This window comes from Oryzias latipes, chromosome 20, assembly GCF_053564925.1.
Source record: "Oryzias latipes strain Hd-rR chromosome 20, Olatipes_Hd-rR_3.1".
NCBI classification, from domain to species: Eukaryota; Metazoa; Chordata; class Actinopteri; order Beloniformes; family Adrianichthyidae; genus Oryzias; species Oryzias latipes.
Window position 1 is genome coordinate 6,067,432 of NC_136256.1, and position 22,550 is coordinate 6,089,981.

Below are 22,550 nucleotides of genomic sequence, written 5' to 3' on the forward strand. Positions count from 1 at the left end.
GTGCGTACACGCAGCTTCAGTACATAAGACTCCAACAGGCACCCAGCCTAACGTAGTCCGTTGTTATATATTCATGAGGGGAAAAACCCGCCGAATCGACCCTAAAACCGCCCAAAATATGTATACCCGCCCAAAGCCATTTTTACCCGCAAATTTAGAACCAAAACCGCCCAATCTGGCAACACTGCCCTCAATGTTGTCTCTTTGTACTTTTTTTTATAATTTTAACAATAATTCATGCTTTCTTCATTTTTTAGCATTGATTAATTTGTATTTGGTCAGATTTTTGAATTTATGGCCGAGGATCTCCTGAAACTGTAAATTATCTGTAAAATTTATCTACTGACACTATATCAACAGGCCTGTGTGTGAGATATGTGAATCTTCTGGAGCACAATATTAGTAAAAAGCTTGATTTTCTTCAAGATCTGTTCGTTAAAACAAAACAATAAAAGATTTAAAGCACATATTATTTTTTGCTGCGCAAGTGTTTGGGATTAGATGAACAGCAATAATAAGCAAAAGAATGACAGCTCGCTAAAGGAGACTCAATGTATTTAGCAGAAAAAGCATTTTTAAATTTTATGTCAATTTTCACAGTGTCTTGTGTTTCAGAACTCGTGAGCATTTGTCCAAGTTAAAAAAACATTTACTCATGAAAAAATGCTATTTTCTCTTAATATTTTAACATTTATTGATGAAAATAAAACAATATTTCAGATACAAATCTTAAAAAGTGTTACTTCCTGCTGGACAGAGTCGGAGCTCAGACATTTTTTTCTGCTGCAGACATTTTAAACACGTTAGTCGCTACACTGACATAAATAAATACAACACTTGGTTTTATTTGAGGTGCTTTGCTGCTCCTTCTGGGTTTTACTCTGAGAGAAACGGGCCCGAATTTGAAAACGGGAGAATCCCGTTCAAACAGAACCGACACAAAGTCCATGTCTGCCTCCAAGCCCGGTCAATATCAGACAGAGACACCTGATTGGTTAGAATCTGGACCAATCAGCAGCTGTTTGATGGCAGCGCAAACGCAAAAAAAGTTTTTGAAAGCAAAAACAAAAATTCAAAGCACAAAAAAAGAAAATTGAAAAGCAACTATTTAGTATTTTCATTTGCAACTTTTGTGTGTAACGTGGTGGCAGAAATATCACTCCATACAACCCCACCCCCCTTATGCATTCAGGCCATTCTCAGTCTTTTTCTGTAATAACAATGGTTCCTGTGAAGTAGCAGATTCAGAGCACAGAATTTATAGACTGAAAAATGTTTCACTTTCTACATTAGTTCAGTCCTGAATAAAAGAAAGCCATGATGACGATACAAATACAGAATATTTAAAAATAAATTCTAAGTTGGGAAAAAGTTACTCATTTAATTTTGAACCTAACTATGAATCTTTCGACAAGTTGAGAGGCTGCTGATCAGTTAAAGAACAGAATGAAAATGTTTAGCTCCTGGATGTTGGCTTCAGCAGGAATGAAAAGCAAACAAGGGGCGTTAATATTTAACATGACAGGTGGTCACGTATCTGTGACCTCAATTGAGAGTGGAGTTGTGGTTTCAGACAGACTCAGTTTTAGGTTATTTCCTGCTGCTGCTTGTTCAACTGACAGAAACCCCCAAACGTGCTGAAGCCTGACAGGAACTCTGAGAGGAGCAGCTTCTACACAGAGCTTCATCCTCAAGACGAGGAACCGCCAGAACAACAAAACAAGACGTCGGCAGATTCTCTCTTTTCTCTGAGGTTACAGATGGTACTGCAAAGCCTGTACTAGGTTTGCCAGGCAAACGATCACAGACCAAGCAGAGAGGATTCTGTCAGTTTGGGATGTAATAACAGTCAGCAAACGAACCGAAGCGGAAGCACTGATATTAAAAACCCTGGTTCTGAGTTTTCCTCTCCACAGTGGTTAAAAGTCATCTCAGGTTAGGGATATCACCAACAATTGGTCAAAGATTTGGCCACAAATTAAGTTGAAACAGTTTTATTTAGCAAACATATCAGAGCAACAATGGCAGAGAAAAGAAGACAAACCCCCAAACTGAGCCATGAGGCACACCAAGTTAAAACCCATGATAAGCTGTGGTCCACACTAGCTGGACGAGAATGTTAAAGTCATCTCAAACACGTGTTGTGGATGGAGATGTTTTAAACCTGTTCTCCTTACAGATAAAACACCACGGTCTCCTTTCACAAGCAACCACACCCTGCAGCTCTGCCAGCAGCAGGTTTGATGCGTCTGTTGTCTTATTCTTTACATGAGGACATGTTTGTTTCAGGAGCCGAAGGCCAATTTGTCCAGTCAAAGCAGAAATATAACTCAGCCCTTCCTGCAAAAACTTTGTATTGATCCTTCACCCAATTTTACCATTATATTTAAATTTTTATGCATTAAGGGAAAATAACAACAGTCTCTCCTTAATTTAAGAACTGATCTAAATGAAGTTACAAGCTAAAAAATACATGAATTTAAAGACCCACTCTGAATAAGTGGGTCGTGGATTGTTCTGGCACTTTTTTATTCAGTAAAAGTGAAACATAGCACCTGGTAAACATTTTTTTTCTGTTATGACTCTCTGTACTTTAGTTCAATAATGTTATAAAATATAACTAGATGAGTTTTAGCAAATCCAGAAACTCTTAACAAACACCTAAAGGTTAAAATGTCCTTCTCAGTAAAAAGATGCTTATGGAACCTGCAGATGTTTTATTCCAGAAACTGCATTTAGAGATAAACCTCTGAATAGTACGGAGTTCACCTGAACGCCTCCTCTTCTTTTTAACATTCTCAGGAGGGATGAATCTACGATGAGGAGGGTTTCAGAAGTCCTTCTGTTTGTTAGCTGCTGTCGGTAACTTCTTGTGAAGACGAAGGAGCTGAAGCTTTAGTTCTGAGGTGGGGGGGGGGGGTCCATCAGAGCTTGGCCTTTGCCTGGAAGAAGCTCATGATGGCGTTGAAGCACTCATCTGACGTCCAGCGCTCCATGAGGCGCTCCACCTCTGCGTCATTGACGGCGTACAAGTGCTCCTTCTCTATGGAGCGGATCAGCTGCTTGGACAGAGCCAGAGACTGTGGAGGGAGGGGGACAAGGCCAGCAGCGTCAAAACTCCATAAACTGTTGGGCAGGAACCTAACATCATCTGCACTCACGCATGATTCTGCAGTGAGTGCACGGGTGAGTGTGCACGTGTGAGCCTTGATGTGCTTACTTTGCGAGGCAGCTGGGCGTAGGCCTTCAATCTGCTCCAGACCTCGGACTGGAAGCTGCTGTCGGGGAAAACCTCGGTGACGAGGCCGAGACTACAGGCCTGAGCTGCCGTCAGCTTCTTGTTGAACAGCAGCATCTCGGAGGCCTGCAGACACGTGACAACATTCATTCCCTCGTGCAGGTCAGGAGGTCGCTCTGCACTCAGGAGGAACCAGCAGCTGCAGTGGGCGCACCTTGGCATTGCCCATCATCTTGGGGAAGGTGTAGGAGGAGCATCCCTCAGCACTCTGGCCCAGCTGGCTGAAGGGGGTGTGGAAGGTAGCCTGAAACGGAGATGCTGGTTGAAGTCTGACGTTATGCTCAGAAACGTGAGTTCAAGCGGCCACTTTCAATGAAAAAGCTATGCAAACGCGGGTAAATGCGCAATTCGGGCTGCCCCGTTCAAAATCCTCCAGTTCACGTCGCTACGCAAGTTTTTAAGTCTTTTTTTTGGCTTCACGTACAAAACGCCGCATTGAAAGGTAAACCATTTCAACTTTGAGTCAGGGATTTGGATTTGGTAGTAGCGATGGTTGGCGTCCTTTTTTAATAACGGAAGTTCCAACTGTTTGAAAATTGACCATCAGGGAGAAACATCAGTTAGATAAATTAAAGGCTTATCGAGATCCTGGTTACGTTTAGGTCTAATTTGTGGCCACTACATGAATATACGTGGAAAAGTAAGAAAAGTTGTGGTCTTTACATGGAATTTTTGGAAAGCCTGATAGACGTACGAGGAACAGTTGAGGAAAGCCACAAATTTGCATTTGCCTCTTGCAGAAATCCATGGAGCTGGTCCTGGACCCCTACATCACTCTCACCGGTGAACATCCAGGGTTCAGACATTGAGTTTGTGGAGACTTTTAAATACCTGGGTGTTCACCTAAACAACAGACTGGACTGGTCCAACAACACGGATGCTCTGTACAGGAGGGGCCAGAGTCGCCTTCACCTGCTGAGGAGACTGAGGTCTTTTGGCGTGTGCAGACAGCTGCTCAGGACCTTTTACGACACTGTGGTGGCCTCAGTGGTCGTTTATGGAGTTGTGTGCTGGGGGGGGGGGGGGGGTGGCAGTACAGACAGAGACAGGAGGAGGCTCAACAAGGCCGGCTCTGTCCTGGGCTGCACACTTAGACTGTACAACACCGTGTTACAGTGACACACTACGGTCCCAGGGGGGTTTTTCTTTCACTCATTTATTTATTTACTTGTGTTGCAGTTGTTGTTTTCAGTTGTTTTTGTTCCTTAACGGTTGTTTTTTTTGGTGTGTACTTTTTTACTTATTGATTTTTGTATATATTTACAAATGTATATATAAAAAAAATAAAAATTGATCACATGTTTGCAATGGATCACATGTCACTTTTCCAGCTGTATTTATTTAATGTGAATGTTATTTCTGAATGTCGTTTTTGCTGTCACAGATAAGTGAATTTCCCCATCGTGGGATAAATAAAGTTATCTAATCTAAAAAAGATTTACGTTGCTTAAAAAACTATGTAAAATACAGCTCAAAACTGAACATCACACACTAATGTAATCACTAAAAATCTCTTTTTTTTTCAGCAAAACACTTGTATAACTTTTGTTAACTCACTACAGGTTGGTTTAATTCGTTTGACTTCTAGCTCTCTGGAGTCAAATCTTTTCCTGTGTGTGTGTGTGTGTGTGTGTGTGTGTGTGTGTGTGTGTGTGTGTGTGTGTGTGTGTGTGTGTGTGTGTGTGTGTGTGTGTGTGTGTGTGTGTACCCTCTCTGTAGCGTAAACCAGGTCAAACAGTCCTAGCAAGGTGACGGACACGCCCACTGCCGGTCCGTTCACGACGGCAACCAGCGGCTTGGGGAAGTCGATGTATGCCTTCACATACCTCCTGTAGGACAGAGAAACCTTCCTGGTCAGTGTGTTTCAGAGAAGCTGCAGAACCGGGCATTTGTTTGGAAAACAGCAATGAGTGTTCTCCAGAGAACCAGAGAGCATGTTCAGATCCAGACGAGGAAGGTCGAGGGTCACCTGAGCAGATCTCCAGCACTCTGGGCCATGGCCTCCACCCCATCCTCAGGGATCTTAGTGAAATTGGTGAGGTCATTCCCACTGCAGTAGAAATCCCCAGCACCTGCAGGAAACAGACAATAGGAACCTTAATCCGAAACGAACAAAAACAGTTTTGAAAGATTGAGCTCAGACTCAATGCACACCCACAGGACTCTTAGGCTTCGCCACAGCAACTATGAGAGGCGGGGCTTAACCCCCACGGCATACCGGTAAAGACGGTGATGACGCAGTCGTCTTTAGCTGCCTGGTCCAGAGCTGCAATGATCTCGTTGTACATCTGAAGGGAACAGAGCGTTAGTAGATCAATGGCTTCACCTGGTCACTGAGGGCCGCCGCTCTCAGGTCTGACCTCGGTGGTGATGGCGTTCTTTTTGGCCGGACGGTTCAGCTTGATCGTGGTGATGCCATCCTCCGTTGTGACCAAAAGCGTCTCATATGCTGCTCCGCCTCCCGTAGGCTTTGCAGCTACCTGGGCGGCGCTTTGACCCTCAGCTGTCAGCAGGGAGCCAATCAGGTCACAGTACTGCTCCCTGGCTTCGTCCTGAGTTTAAGACCAGAACAGAACCTGATTTTACATCCATGAACTTCATCAACTAGTTCCACTGATCCTCAAGAAACTCTCGTTAAAACCAAGTCTCAACTGCGTTGAAGATCACAATGACTCTGTGCTGTTACATGTTGTTTCACCCTCACACACATTATGTTAATATTTCTAGCAACTCTTTAGTTTTTTTTTGTTACAAACATTTCCTATATATAACTTCATAAACCAACAGAATGAAGGGGTTGAAAAGATGCCAGCAGCTGCATCAGCACAGGAAATCTTCCTACCTGCGATATGGAACCCAGAGACTTCCAGGCGTCCCACTTGGCCTTGTTGACAAAGTCCAGCATCCCTGGTTTGGGGGCGTTACAAGGACCCTGAGTGGCCTGGGGGAGGAAGAGGAGAAACAGGATGAATCAGAATAAACTAAATGTATATTTTTTATAGTATCATGCCTAAAACATAGCGCAAAGAGCATTAGATTTGGTAAAAATAACTATAGTAAACATTCCCACACGACTCCTTTCGAATATGAGGCCTGACACAGAAGTGAACCCAGCAAAGAGTGAATGCAGAACCTCTGTATCTTAAAGCTGGAAGTCTTCAGCCTCTTTGTCTTAACCAACAGGACCTGCAGCCATCAGCTTCTTCACAGACTCTTCCATCAATGTCGTTCAGATGCTGTGCTGGATGCTTTGGCAGGTCTCTCTGCCAAAGCTCTGAATCAGTTTACCGTTCAGTTCACTGATGGTGTCATGGTTTTGTGTTCTACCTAGAATCGGACTCATAGAACTAATAGAACCCATAATTCACATCATGTCATCGTGGTTCTGCGAAACAGTGCCACGGTTTTCCTCTGGAGGCTGAGGAGTCTGTGCTTTTGAATCAAAGCAATAAAAGCAACCAAAAAATGGGAACAATAGGGACAAATCCATCCTGATACATTCTTGTTTTTACTTTTAAATGAATATAAAACCAAATTTTGAACAATATTTAAAGGAGTCTCTGTTTTTGGACATCAGTTCAGCTCTATCTGGGGGGGGGGGGGGGGTACTCACTTGTTTAAAGAGAGCGTAGATCTTCAGCTTGACCTCGTTGCCTGGATCTTTCTTCAAGGTGGACAGTCTGCTCTTTGCCTCCTCAAACTGCTCCACTGTCGCACCTTTGACAAAAAACAAAACCCATAAGATAAACCGCAGAAGAGAAACGCCGGCACCTGTAACCAGAACCCAACACCTCACCTATCTGCAGCAGAACTCACCCATCAGAGGAGACGCTGCGGTGTGGAGCCCCAGAATGGAAACACTGGTCCTGAGTAAACTGGAAGCCAACATTCAGAGCATTAACTGACCAGAGCCTTCATCCGTGATGGAAACCAGTGACGTCCGCTGAGTTCAGCTCATTTACAGGGATCCAGACTTCCAAAAACATCCTTAAGTCCTACAAATCTGAATGTCATTTATTCTTCAATTATTACAGTCTGAAACCTGGCCACCTTCAAAGGACTTCATTTATTTTTGCTGCAATCCGTCAAAGATCGGTCTGATGGAGCTGTAAAGGTAGACGAAGGATGGGAAAAATATGAGAGCCTTAAGAATCTGAACGACGGCTGACAAAATCCTATGTGTGAGTTTGTGAGGCTTTTGTTTTGTTTAGAAGCATTTAAAGACCCCCTCCAATGAAAATGGTGTTTTTAACATGTTCTTGTAGCATTTTTCTCATGATGGAGGACACACACTATTACCAAAAGTATTGGCTCGCCCATCCAAATGATCAGAATCAGGTGTCCTAACCAGTCGGCCTGGTCACAGGTGTATCAAATCAAGCACTAAGGCTTTCAGACTGTTTTTCACAAATTTTTGTGAAATAATGGGCCGCTCTCGTGAGCTCACTGAATTCCAGTGTGGAACTGTCATAGGATGCCGCATGTGCAACAATTCCAGTGGTCAAATTTTCTCGCTTCTAAATAATCCAAAGTTTGGGAACTCAGCCACCAAGTGGTAGACCACGTAAACTGATGGAGAGGAGTCAATGGATGCTGAAGCACATAATGCAAAGAGGTCGCCGACTTTCTGCACAGTCAATGGGTTCGGAGCTCCAAACTTCATGTGACCTTCAGATCAGCCCAAGTACAGCACGCAGAGAGCGCCATGGAATGGGTTTCCATGACTGAGCAGCTGCATCCAAGCCACACATCACCAAGTGCAATGCAAAGCGTCCGATGCAGTGGTGTAAAGCATTTGCATCAGGATACCAAAACATTTTGGACAATTCCAAGCTCTGAACCTTGTGGAAACGGTTTGGAGCGGGCCCTTCCTCTTCCAACATAACTTTTCACCAGTGCCCAAAGCAAAGTCCATGTAGACATGGATGACAAAGTCTGGTATGGATGAAGTTGACTGGCCTGCACAGAGTCCTGACCTGAACCCAATAGAACACCTTTGGGATGAGTTAGAGTGGAGACTGAGAGCCAGGCCTTCTCCACCAACATCAGTCTGTGATCTCACCAATGACCAGGAAGAATGGTCAGAAATACCTACAAACACTCCTCAACCTTGTGGACAGCCGTCCCAGAATAGTTGAAGCTGTAACAGCTGCAAAAGGTGGACCAACATCATATTGAACTCTTTGGGTTAGAAATGGGAGGACCCTAAAGTTTATATGTGAGTAAAGGCAGGTGAGCCAATACTCTATTCTGATGCATCCACTTGCAGACAAACAGATTCATGTACGTCTCTGTTTTCATCTTCTGAGCTGGAATCTGGATCAGAACGGTACAGCTGGATTGCTCTGATACTGCTGCCATTTGTGTTGCACCGTTAATGTTAGTTTGGGTGTGTGAGGGGCTGTAAGCTAATGGGAGAGAGTGTAAACCCAAGGTTGATGGGAAATGAGGGCAGGCTTTCTGCTTCCATAGTCGTATGCACAACTCAGAGGTGAATTTCTAATCAAGCCCTGCCACTCTGCAGGAGCTATGTTACAAGAAAATAACACAGGTTTTGATTTAGGCTAAAACGACATAATCATAGTTAAAACACCATTGGGAACACTAAGTAGGTCCTCCTGACTTTCATCTGATGTTCACAGAAAGGTTTTGGTTGCTGGCCTACACCTGAGTATCAGCTCCTCCACTGACCATCCAATCTAGAGTAAAGGTCACAGCTGCTTTTATTCTGAAAATCTCGGGTTCAAACACTGGGGTGACAGAAGGACACCTGTGCGGCCTTATGCTGATGGTAACTTAGACTCACCCCTCCAGGCTCCAGGGCTGACAGCTCGCCAGTTAACATGTTTGTTCATGATTTTGCTTTGCTGTTTACCACACCTGAAAGGATCCGAGTCCAACACTACCTGCTCAGCCGGACAGAACGCCACGCAGCGGAGCTCCTCAGGGCGAAGCCGGCCATTTCAGTCCCAACTGAAAGGTCCAAAGTTCAGGAGGACAACCGGAAAAGCTAACAGGCAACGTTTTAGCTAACAGCACTGAATGAACGGAGACTTGCTAGTGTTTACGTGCTTGCTCCCGCCCATTCCACTGTTCTGCTCTCCCATTGGTTAAAACTTAACGTCAATCACTGCTCTTAGTCCAATCACACTAGACGTCCAACGCAGTTGCTAATCTTTTAACCAATCAAAAGCCCATATAATCAATCAAAACCCGCCTCCTTAAATGATCTCAGCCAATTAGAGGACTTCTCCTGATTGATGCAGCGGTCCCGGTCGGTTCGGTGAAGCTCTGGTTCCGAGTTTGTCCACACGTTTGGATGCAGCAAGGTGGACCATGCCACTGCCGAAATCTAGAAAGATCGCCGTTTTGGGCTATAGGTCGGTAGGTGAGTCTGTTTTTGACGCCATTGCATCTCAGAGGGAGCCACGCTCATGCGCATGTCCGTGTGAAGCCACGCCCTGGCGTGTTCTGCGTCTCCATCCTTCCTCCCCGTGGTTATTGAGCTGCTGACACTCGCACGGTTCTATTGGACATGCTTTTACGCAGGGATCTAAAGATGCTCCAGCCTGCAGACACGATGTTTGACATTTATTAGGAGACTATTTCCGTTTGGCCGGGATTCGTCCGCATGCAGCCAATCAGGTCAGGTGTGACGGCCGGTGTGGCGCTGAATCTGCGGGCTCAGCTGGATGAAGAACGCTCCAGATGTGACCCTCAGCATCAGCAGCAGGCAGAGGAACTGTGCTTGGCCCTCAACACTAATGTTTCTTCTATCCAACCGTGGACCAAAGGGTTCTGGTGTTTTTCTGAAGGTTCTAAGAAGAGAGCAAAATGTCTTAATGCTCTCTTGTAATATTTATTGTGACACAAACATTCTGTATTCATAAGAACTCACAAACATGTAAGAACATGTTAGGAAATCCATTACAAAATGAGATAATGTTGATATCTTGCAAGCCTTCATGACCTTTTGTGTGTAGCAGTCCACCTGCTCCTCCATGCGAAGCCAACAAAAACCTTTGTGTTTGCAGGGAAATCTTCTCTCACCATTCAGTTTGTGGAGGGTCAGTTCGTGGACTCATACGACCCCACCATCGAAAACAGTAAGCGGAGTTGAGTTTGAAAAATAAATGTGTTCATATTGTGTCAATTTTTACCTAAAACATACAACTTTGATTCATTGCAGAACTACTTTTCCTTTGAAGTAGTTAATTAATGTTTTATTGCTCTTTTTAACATGTTCTTGTTATTTTCTCGTGATGGAGGACACGTATCAAGAAAATTAAGCTAAAAATTGCATTTCAAAATATTTCTTCATTCAAATCATTGTGAATCAGGAGCAGACGAAAGAATGCAGTTTGAAAACGATCATATATGTTATGTAGAAAATATGCTGGGCAGGTCACACGCTCTCTGCTCAGCTCCATTCTGATGCATCCATGAACGTCTTTGTTTTCCTCGTCTGAGCTGGAATCTGGATCAGAACTGCACGGCTGGATAACTCCTATTATGGTCACCGTTTTTGTTGCATCAGTAAGGATAGGTTGGGGTTCTGAGGGGCTGTAAGCTAGAGGGAGAGTGTGAACAGAGAGCTCTCTGGGGAAAGGGGTGGGGTTGCTTATTCTTTAAATGTAAGAATTGATTTTTTTTGTGATTAAAGTTCTTTGTTCATTATATAAGGGTCAATGGCCGACGAAGTGTGCGTTATTACTTTTTAACGCACGCCGTGGAAGCCTGAACCGTCCGACGCGAACGCACTTGCTTCCGCTAAGTGCGTTAAAAAGTAATAACACACACTCCGAAGGCCATTAACCCCTTATACCATGGTCAGTTACAAAAACAATACATATTAACCAGGTTTTAGTCCTTAATTCTTGTTTTTTTTTTCCGATTTGGATCGCTTTTCCCACAAAAAGCGGACAATTTGTTACGTCGCGCCACACCACTGCTGCAGTGAAGATACGGCGATATAAATATGCTGATCGTCCCGATGGGTTGAATAAAGCATCAGTTCAGAGAGAAAGTTCACCTCTTACCGCTTGTTTTTGTCCAAATGATGAAGCAAAAGGTTGTTTTAAAGAAGCCGGCGCAGTGATACAAAACATTTAAGCTAGGTGACCGGAACTTCTTTTTTTACCGTGCGGTTATCAGCTTTTAATGCACACCCAGCAGCCAATCAGAATCAAGTATTCACCCGGACCATGGTATAAGTATCAGTAATTATGTAAAAGGTTTGTTTTAAACAGACTAATATTAAACGGAGCTTCATTGACTCCAGACCTGCAGAGCATCTCTCACGTCTCCCCGTCTGTGTTTCAGCGTTCACCACCACCATGACGGTGAGCGGTCAGGAGTACAACCTGCAGCTGGTCGACACGGCCGGCCAGGTGAGTCCGGTTTTCCAGGTGTGCTGCTTTTTGAGGCCAGTGCTTGGATGTGGAGGATCAGCCGTGTCTGTGTGTGTTGTAGGACGAGTACTCCATCTTCCCGCAGAGTTACACCATCGACGTGGACGGATACATCCTCATCTACTCGGTTACTTCTTTCAAGAGGTAAACTGCGCTCCTCACTCAGGACGTTAATTTTTGATAGCATTGTTTGTCCGTGGTGTATCAATGGCTAAACTGCAGAGAGATGGACGACAATCAACCATGTGGACCTTTTCCTATCATCTCTTGTGTCGCACATAGTAACCGTTGTGTGTTTTTGTGTGTTTGTGCAGTTTTGAGGTAATCAGGGTGATTCATGAGAAACTTCTGGACATGGTTGGAAACGTTCAGTACGTATGCGCGCTCACACGCATCACTCAGACCAAAAACTCTGGAACTTGAAGGAACCACAGCTAAACATTCAGCAGATGATCAGTTTCACATGCAGATTAGAGCATTTTTACCTTTTAATATGTTTGTGTCAAAGAATTCGACACTTTTTCCTGTTTTTCAAACATAGTCAGATGTTGTCTTTTAGTCACTGACAGATGCCAGGATGGTCTTGTTTTATAAAAGATGTTCTAAAGTATTAATAAAGGAAACATTAGTTTGTTAGATACTGGTTTTCTTCCATTGAAATAAATTAACTTCACAGTCTTTTCAATGCTAGATTCTAAATTTGACAAAAGGTTGAAAGATGAGTCAAAATTTGCAAAAAGAGGCATTAGAGTTTATTTATTTATTGGTTTAACTGACAGAAAAGGTTTTTTTATTAAATTAAAAATGCTTCAAAAAAAATATGAGTGTCAGGTTGCGGAATAATTCTACGTTAGATTTTGGTTTATCATTCAGGAAACATGGTTCAGACTCAGAGTTAAAGACTCACTCCAATGAAAATATGTTTTTAACATGTTCTTGCAGCATACTTCTCATGATGGAGGATATATCTATATATATTTATATAGATAGATAGATAGATAGATAGATAGATAGATAGATAGATAGATAGATAGATAGATAGATAGATAGATAGATAGATAGATAGATAGATAGATAGATAGATAGATAGATAGATAGATAGATAGATAGATAGATAGATAGATAGATAGATAGATATAAAGAAAGTTCAGATTAAAACAGCTTTATTTAAATCATGGTAAATGAGGAGCAGACGAAAACATGCTGTTTGAAAAAGTTCCCATTTGTGATGTAGAAAATACAACGTTAGGATCTAAAGCTCCCTGCTCCGCTCCATTCTGATGCATCCACTGTCAGACAAATAGATCCCTGAACGTCTTTGTTTTCCTCATCAAAACTGGAATCTGGATCCACACTGTACAGCTGGATGACTCCAATGTTGCTTGGCATTTTTGTTACACCCCTATGTTAGGCTTGGGTTGTGAGGAGCCATAACCTAGGTGACACCATGTAAACTGATTATTGAAGGGAAGTGAGGGCGGGCTTACTCTGTACCAACAGTCCCGCCCACAACTCAGAAGTGAATATCTAATGAACTCCTGCCGCTATACAGAAATTGTGTCATAGAGATCGACACAAGTTTTTAGATTTTGGCTTAAAACAGCAACCATAATTAAAGACCAGTGGGAACGCTTTGATAATAGATCAAAAGATGATCGGCGTGGGACTTTAACAGGTTTCATCATTTGCAGCATTTATTTCAGAGGGAGAAGATCCTTTTGATGTAATGGATTGATGATTTGAATGGTGTGGCATGTGTGCACATCTAAAGTACACCACACTGCTGGGGACTGCACAACCTCTCCTGGTTTATTTTTTTACCCTTGTGCTATCTTAGGCACTTTAACATTGGGAGTTGGGTAATCTAGACCCACAAGACAGTGCGCTGAACCTTTTTTAAGTCATTTGGTTTGTTTAACCCTTGTGCTATCTTAGATGACCCCACCCTTACATTGACGTGTTCTCCCTACCATGACAAAGGTGGATAAAGGTGGAAAGATGTCATGTAATCCATGGACACCAGTGAAGATCAAAAAATCATTGAAGAAAAAAGGTTCAGAGCACTGTCTTGTGGGGTCTAGATGACCCAATTCCCAACGTTAAAGTGCCTAGGATAGCACAAGGGTTAACTAATGTTAACAAAGGCTGTGCCTTTCAGACCTAACTCTGGGAATAAGGGAGTCCTCTTGTCTCTGTTCAGAGTACCCATCACTTTGGTTGGGAACAAGAAGGACCTACACATGGAGAGGTAACGCACACAGACACATGCACACATGCACAACCACTATTACACACAAATATGCACAAACATGCATGCATACTCACACATACACTCAAGTGTTTGTATGTGTGCAAACATACAAACACTCTTTCACACAATTGCACACACACTGACATGCACAAACCCAAACATTCACACACAAACTAGTGAACTTTAATAAACACACTAATGCACACGCAAATACAACGTTATACACCCAGGCATACACATCCATACACGAGTGTGTTCGTGCACACAATCAGTCTTACACTATAGTAAATTTTAACACACGCCAACATGCATGCATCCATTCAAGCAAACTTCCTTACACACCAACATGCACGCACACACACATTTGTGCACTCACTGTCTCATGCACATCAATGAACATGCTACAGTGCACACACTAACACAGATGTGCTCTAACACAAATGTGCACACAGACACACTTGACATGCTTGTTCATGCTCTGGCAGGATGATCAGTTTAGAGGATGGCAGAGCTCTGGCAGACTCGTGGAACGCCGCGTTTCTGGAGTCTTCGGCCAAAGAGAACCAGGTGAGGCCGCCAGGCGCCCTCGGCGGCCGTGGCTGTGCTGTGACTGAGCTGTCTCCCCTCCTATTCCTCAGACAGCCGTCGAGGTGTTCAGGCGGATGATCCTGGAGGTGGAGAAGATGGAGGCGGGTCAGCCGCAGAGTCGAACCCCTTGCTCCGTGATGTAGCTGCCCCCACTCACCGGACAGTTCCAGTGGCTCCTCAGGTCCCGCTCCGCTCTGTGGATCTTCTTCCCTCTCAGACACACACTCAGGATCTGATACAGACTCCAAGTTCATGCTTCCACCATCACACGCGCAACACTGTGCAGCTCTGAGCTCCAGCTTTCAGGCTTTTAATAGGAAAAAGTACATTTTAAATAGTTTTCTAACAAACCAGTTTAGCTGTGCTTTTGGAGGATGGAGGTTTACAGGAAACACAGTGAAGTTAGGAAGCATCGCTTGGGAGATTCATTGGACCAATCATTGGACGCCATCGGATGAGAATGCTACTGAAATCCAGAAACAACTCCTGATTTCTGTCGCTGGGTGCAGAGAAGCTGCTTGTTATCACTTTTAATAATTTTCCTCTGTCAGAATCTCTGTCTGCCTTTTTTTATCACCTTATTTAACTATCTTTTTAGTTGTGTTTATTTCAAACAGCAGAGGTTTTCAGGGACAACAACTAGGTCTAGTTGCAAACTGAAGGAATAAATGAAGAACAAGAGAGTAGAGAGAAGAGTTAAATTTTAGCAGGAGCCCCAGCATGGCACCCTGGGGAGCTCCTCTGAGCAATGCACCTAAGCAGACAGAAGGAACATTTTTGTTTTTTATTTTAACTCATATTTCCTTTTGTATTAAAAGTGCTTGTTTTTTATGTTTGAGTAATTTATGTGAGCAATGTTTCCGTAAACGTGCTTGACTTCCTGTGTTCGCTTAAGACAAGAAACACTGTTTTATATGTGAAGAGAAGATACTTGACCTGAATAAAGCTGTATTCTGCTGTTTGGCAGAAGCTGTCGGTGTCTTTAGTGATAGACATGATGACTGCCTGATCAGGTTGAACTCTGGGAAAAATGCATAAAAGTGAAAAAAACACAAAGATATTCGGATAATTCAGACTCAAGGCGAAGGAGCAGTAAAAATAAAAATCAGGATCTTTATGTTTCAGTAATGCTGCCGCTTCCCCAGCAGAGGGTGACAGCAGACAACACGATTTTCCTGTGTGAAACCGAAGAGCACGAAAGCAAACTTGACTAAATATATGTTTTTTTAAATGGGGTTCAAAAACAATTTGTTAAAGAGGAGGGGAAAGGTAGGACCAACAAATAAACACTCTGAGGTGGACAGATTAAATGTGAAGAAGAAGCTGTGAGGATTCACACATTTACAAAAGTTTGAAATGTTCCAGATCACAGAGACTCTGCTGCACAAACTTGACCGTCATATGTCCAGCGGACTGAATACACTAAGACGAGTTACCTGAAGCTCACCTGGCTCAGTCTCTGCTGCATCTGATGACATGTCAGCTGTCAGAACATCATCCCAACAACAGCATGAAGGTTTCTGCAGATATCTGGCCCGGCCCTTCTGCCCCTTTAGGTTATAGTTTTTCCCTGACTACAACACTTAAGAATCAGAGCCTGTGACCGGTTAACGACAAAACTTAAAAATCAGAGCCTGTGACCGGTTAATGAGCAATGATGGTCAATGTAAAACATCAATTTGTGGCAATGGAAACTATAAAGCTCCTAAGCAGGTCATGCAAGTTTCAAACCTCTGACATGATGTCAAACAGGACCTTCTTTTGGGACTCTGATCTGGATAAAAGGCACCTTTTCTCAGTCTTAAGTCACTCCAGAGGGTCTTCTGCAATCCTCCAGTGGACATTCCAACAGAACATTGTCTGGTTCATTTAGTTGCCATATTCCAGATTAAGAATTGAGCTTCATGAAGTGTTCATCGGAAGTCCTCATGACTAAAGGAGTGTGGAGCCACAGATAAGGTGACTCCTTTGCCATCGCTTTACCTTTGCAGCCATCGGATTCTTGCCTGGCTTTGATTTCATGCTTCTAAGAAGAACCACAAAAGATTTGCAGGTGCCTATAGGAAGCAACGAAGCATCCTCTACTGTCCACTAGGAGCTAATGGATTTGAGCTCCACCCTCCCAGAAGCTCTCCAGTTGATTGTTGTCAGAGCTGCTACTGCAAATGACGCTCAGTTCACCTGTCCGAGTGGTTTCCCTGCCTTTGAGAAGAGAAAACAACTTTCCTCAGCTGAGGATTAAACTTTTGAAGCTTCCAAACATCCACCCATTCTGTGCATATACTTCTCCTACTGTGCGTATAACATTATATTTAGGTGCAGCTTATGAGTCGGACTCGAAACCTGTCACAGCAGAATGAAGACAGATCAACAAGTCAGATTAGTTCCTCATGATAGGTGGAGCTTCTGTTGTTTATTGGAAACCTGCTCAGGTCTTCTGCACAAAGGTGCAGATAATTCATGCAGTTAAATGTTATTATTAAAAAAAATGTAAGACATTGAACGTAAATATTTTAATTGTTTGTATTAAATGTTATGAAGGAGCAGGACTTGAGCACCTGACAGTTCAGGTACCTTTCTGCAGTGCTAATTCCAGTGGGGGGGGCAGTAGAAGTGTGCCTGCGGCCTTTCACCGCCTGTTTGTCTGTGGAAATACGGCATGTGCATTACCATTGAGCTGCAAAGCTGCGGCCCAGCACTTTTCCCCCATGCAGCAGAATCAGCAGACACGTTAGGATGAAGGGAAAGCGCCGAGCCAGCAGGATCCTTTGAAGCCCCCTCCTTTGTCCCCCACGCCCCGGCTTGCCCCCCTGCCATATAAATTAGGGTGTCCAACTTTTTCTCTGTTACACTGTGTGTGTGGTTGTGGGCCAGGTTGGACGACATCCAGTGGGTGAAAATGTCGCAGTATTCTGGAAAGGTAAGAGGAGATCAGATCAGATCAGCCTGAGGCTTCAGTGCAGAGCTTGGATCAGCTGGAAGCCTCAACTAATCATGAATATTTTATATTTTTAAAAACAAATGTGTTTAATTTGTGTCTGATCTGATGTTAAAATCCAACCTCCCATGATGGTCAGTTGAGCTGAGTAACTTTAAATAAGCTCAACAGTAAAAACCTGTCATAATATATGATATGAAGGTTATATTTTGTTGTTGTTTTTATTTACGCCTTCAGTCTGCTGGAGTACTATCAGCTGTACACCAGCGTGTCCTGAAAATGTGATTTTTGTTTCTAAGAAAGGATGACAAACATAAGCTGTTAAAAGATGAAATTATCGATTGGACGTCCCAAAATTTAAAACGATTGAGGTCAATAGTCTGGGTTAACGCCCTAGGGCACGTGCCTGTCAAGACTGGGATTTGAACCTCTCACCAAGCATGTGGCAGACAGAGGTTCAGATGATAAAAGATTGTTTTCTTGGCATAAAGCAATGCGATAGACATTCAAATATACATTGAATGCATAGTTCTCCAACTCAATAAAAGTTAGACAGAAAAGTGGGCGTGGCTCAACCCCCACACACAAATGACCAATCAGAGTAAATTAGCTTTTTGAACCATTGTGTTTGCACTTTTCTCTGACAGTTTTTTCACTGGGACTTTAAAAATCAGTAGACATGCAGTGAAGCTAAAAGGTCCTGTTGAAAGGCCCATTTGTTGACGCGCTAGGGTCTGGCTTCCACACCCCTCTGCTGAGTTTACCTTTTCCACTCAATATTATTTTTCCAAAAGCACAAATGTCCAGTTTTTATTAGTTTAGTGCTGCCTTTGATCCATGAGCGGGCAGAACCATGTCCTGTGACACCGCTGTTGTGGTTGCCATGGAGATTAAGAGAATAGGCCTGCTGTTGTTACCAGACAATGTAGTTCATCAATGAGTTTTTCTTGTTTCTGTTTTTTTGGAGAAACCCTCACCTTAAACCACTAAAAGAATTGCAGTTGTTTGTATTTTTGATAAGAACGAGTCAGCAATGCTGCCATTGGGGGAGATAAAGACTACAAAAACCTTCACTGTCAAAGTCAAGGGGAAAACAAAAACTAGTTCCACAGTCTACATGCCCTTAGCAAATAGTAGTCTATTTAAGTGTACTACAATTCGATCCTGACAGTGAGGCAGTATACTCACAGCTACCAAAAAAAGTGAAACACTGGATCAAGTTACAAAAGTTCTGTATTTTGTTACATTTAAAATCATTAGTTTATATCAAAATACATTTTTGAGTTGAGTCAACCATCATCTTCAAATTTTGATTTGATACAAACTAATACTTGTTTGTTAATTGATCCAATAATTCACCTAATTATTCTGAAGACGTAATCAGTTAGTATACATCGTATATACACGTACGTGGTCTATAGTGCACATACTATCCCTGTACTCAAGTAAACTCAATAAAATAAACTACAGGTGTGCTGCTTTTTGCTGCTGAAACTCAACCGACAGCTGATTCATGTCTTTGTTTATGTGATGGAGAAATGTGGATGCGGGTGAATTTGGAAACCCGGGAGTTTAATCTCACTGAAGCACAACTTCTTCCTCTCTCTTCTGTGATTCGTGCATCTGATGGAACAACCAAGTCCTGTTCAGAAGATCTTCGTCACCATTCTGTCCAGCTCTGTTGAGATTAAATTTCAGTCAGAAAACTGAATCACTGTAATGTGCTCAACTAGTTATGTGACTGTTAGAACCCTTTTCGGTATTGGCATTACATTTGTCAGTCGTCTTTGTTAAACAAATTAGAGCAATGACTACTTTTATTTTTGTTTTTTGTTTTTTTACAAGAAAAGGTTACAATTGTGTCCTGAAAAGATTCAAGGAGTCAGATTCTTAAAACAGTGAGAACACAGACAGCAGGAGGTGCCACAAATGTGAAGCAACAAAAGGAGGGTTTTCTTTAGTCACTCTCATCAGTGTGACTCTTTCCACAGATTACCTTCTATGAGGGAAGATGCTTCACCGGCAGGAAGCTGGAAGTCAGAGGTGACTGTGATAACTTCCAGGACCGCGGCTTTATGAACAGGTGAGGCTACTCTGACCTACACAGCTACAAGCCTGCAGGTGTAACAGCTAGAAGTCCACTGAAGTGTGTTCGTCTCAGATGAGACTCTGGACAACAGGCCTAAACTTGTGTGTGACTTCAGGGTGAACTCCATCCGTGTGGAGAGCGGTGCATGGATCTGCTATGACCACCCTGACTTCAAGGGCCAGCAGTACATCCTGGAGCACGGAGAATACCCAGAATTCCAGAGGTGGAACTCCCACAATGATCATATGGGATCCTGCAAGCCCATCCGCATGGTAAGCATCTGGAACGGTCTCCTCGTTTTCATGTTCTCCCAGCTTCTCAGAGGAAGAAGCTCATGGCTTTGACATGACTTCTGCTGCATGTGGAGGCCACACAGCACATCAAAGCTCTCAAAAGCTTCAGCCGCTTCATCCAAGCAATTGGCCTGGCTCTGTCTTTGACAAGGACCCTTCATGATGCCATTCCTTTCTTTAAGACCTGCAGAATGAGACTTGTGTGGAGGACCTGTGATCATTTGGTTTAATCAAACTGAACGTCTGTCTGATATATTTAAAGCCTTTTCCGGATCAGAGTCGTGAGCTTACACAGAGATCATTTGAGCTGATTTTATTATTTGCATGCTTATGTTTTTCCCCTCCATACAGCATGGAGAGCATTACCGCATCGAGCTGTTCGAGGCCTGCAACTACTCCGGTCAGTGTATGGAGATCTGCGATGACTGTCCTTTCCTGCAGAGCCGAGGCTTTTCCAACTGTGTCAACTCTGTCAGGGTCTTTGGAGATGGAGCGTAAGTGCACAGGAACCCAGATATTTACCAAACGTCTCTGTGCATGAATCCAATGGATTTTAATTTCACCTGAGTTTTTGAAAAATTATTTATAAGCCAGGAGTATCAGGAAAAGGAATCTGGAATGTTAGTTAGTTTGTTTATTTGTCTGAGTATATTTATGGGACAAATGAGAGAAAACACTTGTAGGTTACTTTCAATAAATAGCAAACTCAACAGAGATCACCATCAGGTGCAGCACGAAGATTGCAGGACATGACTGAAACTATTTACATTTTTACACTGCAAAAACTGACTCTTTAGAAAGTAAAAAGACTCTTGTTTCAAGAAAAATAGTTTCATTTTCTGTCTTGCAAGTAAGGTAGTTGGAGTTGGAGAACAATTCTTTTTCCATAAAATAAGAACTCTCGGTAGGTCTTTTTCTTTCCCCATTGGCAGATTTATATTTGCTTATTTAAAGAAAATCTGCCAACGGGTTAAGAATTTTGACTGATTTCTAAGGGGCCTGTTTTTGCAGTGTTCCAAATCAACTAAGATCATTTCAAGAACAAATTCTCTTAACAGTATAGCAATGGTTTATGTAAATGATCGGAAATGTACATGTAAGTATTGACCATGAAACTGCAGGAAAAGAAAAGACAACAGGAAGAAACCTGCAGCAGAACTTTTGACTGAATACATACCAGCAACCGCAGAAGTTTACACTCATGTTCTCAAATGGATGAACCGTCTTTGGCTGTTGTTGATCACCTTTCATAATACCCCTTCAGAGGTCGCCACACCAAATCAGCTTTCACTGATTCACACAGATGGTTTGGCAGAGATTTTTACGCCGGATGCCCTTCCTGACACAACCCTGAATTTTCAAGGCACAGTTCAGCATCTCTTTAGTTTTCCAACATCAACATTAAAGTCAAAAGCTTTAAACATCAGCACAAATAAATAAACCCAGATGATCCTTCGCTCCCCTGAGTGTTGGAGTTCTAACATGAAAGTTAGAAGATGTAGATGCAACTGTTCGTCTGTAGGTTCTTCCTGTTCCACATCATCTTTTGTGTTTTTAACCATTTGCTGGTTTCATGTCTCTAAAATAACATCACATGTCAAACAGAAACAGTACAAGTTATACAGAATTTTACAAAAATCTGTCATTTACCTTCATCCTCAAAGAAATTTGCTAAATTGGCTGACTCAGCAGGTAATTTTCTTTTATTAAATGATATTTACCACGGCAAACTGAATGTCTACCCATGTTTAACACCCGCCTCTTCCCTTCACCTCCAGCTGGGTGATGTACGAGGAGCCAAACTTCCGTGGTCGAATGTACATTGTGGAGCGCGGAAACTACTGCAGCCATAACGAGTGGCAGGCCCAGAACCCCAACATTCTGTCCATCCGCAGAATCGTCAACTACTTCTAAGCCCACGCGCCCTCTCCTCAGACTTTTACAGCAATGTCATCATGTACAATAAATAAACCCAGACTGAGATAAGAAAACAGGTTTTTTTATCAAACCTTGTGTGTGTGTTGTTTTGTGTGAGAACTTTTTGTCAAAAATTCTTTGAGGATCTCTTATATGAAAATGAAACATGACATATTTCAATCAGTTTAACTCTAATGTCATGGTTGAAAAGTTTTAAATTAAAGCTAGAGGGTTGCATTTGCATCCGAGCAACATAAAGTCAACCTACAACTGAAAATTTACATCTGTTTAGCCCTTATTCTAAAATCCTGTGTGGTGGGAGGCATCATGTCACAAGCTAAACAAACATCTACTGAATGCTTACTCAGTTCCAGCTAACGCAAACAGACAAATTCTGCCATCTAGTGGTTACTGGAGGCATCAGAAGGTGTCAGAGTCTGGTCCATTCTGCGTGAGAATGGGTATAAATCCACTAAAACCTTTTTGATTAACCTATTCACCCATGCATCCATACGTTTTTCAAAGTTTGGACCACAGGCACAGCAGAGCCAGTAAGAAAGTCCACACATCCTCTGCACACCTCCTTCAGCCCTTTTAGGTGGAACTGAGGTGAACAGGCATTTCCAGCTGCTCACAGACTAGAAAATGATTTATTTCACACTTCTATCATATATACATAGGAATCTCAAAACCACATAAAACGTGATTCAAACGGGGCCTACAAGCACTGATGGATCATGTCTCGTGTCATTAAATGGATTCTGT

General features: G+C 42.8%; 3 protein-coding genes across 4 annotated transcripts; 2 read left to right on the top strand and 1 right to left on the bottom strand.

Annotated features, from left to right (window-relative positions):
- Positions 1 to 1,978: 1,978 nt before the first annotated feature.
- Positions 1,979 to 9,473, bottom strand: eci2 (enoyl-CoA delta isomerase 2). Its single transcript, XM_023950023.2, has 11 exons — positions 9,205 to 9,473; positions 7,115 to 7,173; positions 6,912 to 7,015; positions 6,141 to 6,239; positions 5,659 to 5,850; positions 5,517 to 5,586; positions 5,268 to 5,370; positions 5,007 to 5,127; positions 3,453 to 3,542; positions 3,221 to 3,364; positions 1,979 to 3,080 (listed from the first exon to the last, which is right to left on the bottom strand). Exons 1-11 carry the CDS (start codon positions 9,258 to 9,260, stop codon positions 2,925 to 2,927), a joined length of 1,194 nt encoding a protein of 397 aa, XP_023805791.1. The 5' UTR covers positions 9,261 to 9,473; the 3' UTR covers positions 1,979 to 2,924.
- A 55-nt stretch (positions 9,474 to 9,528) lies between these two features.
- Positions 9,529 to 15,518, top strand: rheb (Ras homolog, mTORC1 binding). Of its 2 annotated transcripts, none has more exons than XM_004080828.5 (8): positions 9,529 to 9,686; positions 10,333 to 10,404; positions 11,621 to 11,688; positions 11,771 to 11,853; positions 12,024 to 12,080; positions 13,910 to 13,957; positions 14,446 to 14,527; positions 14,599 to 15,518. In XM_004080828.5, exons 1-8 carry the CDS (start codon positions 9,635 to 9,637, stop codon positions 14,689 to 14,691), a joined length of 555 nt encoding a protein of 184 aa, XP_004080876.1. In that variant the 5' UTR covers positions 9,529 to 9,634; the 3' UTR covers positions 14,692 to 15,518. The 2 variants fall into 2 exon arrangements, with proteins under 2 accessions (XP_004080876.1, XP_004080877.1); XM_004080829.4 differs by lacking the exon at positions 9,529 to 9,686 and adding an exon at positions 9,762 to 10,113.
- Positions 15,519 to 17,350: 1,832 nt separating this feature from the next.
- On the top strand, positions 17,351 to 21,859 carry crygn2 (crystallin, gamma N2). The gene is made up of 5 exons (XM_004080831.4): positions 17,351 to 17,468; positions 19,478 to 19,569; positions 19,691 to 19,847; positions 20,220 to 20,362; positions 21,647 to 21,859. The coding sequence occupies exons 1-5, from the start codon at positions 17,448 to 17,450 to the stop codon at positions 21,780 to 21,782; spliced, it is 549 nt and encodes a 182-aa protein (XP_004080879.1). The 5' UTR covers positions 17,351 to 17,447; the 3' UTR covers positions 21,783 to 21,859.
- Positions 21,860 to 22,550: the final 691 nt, after the last annotated feature.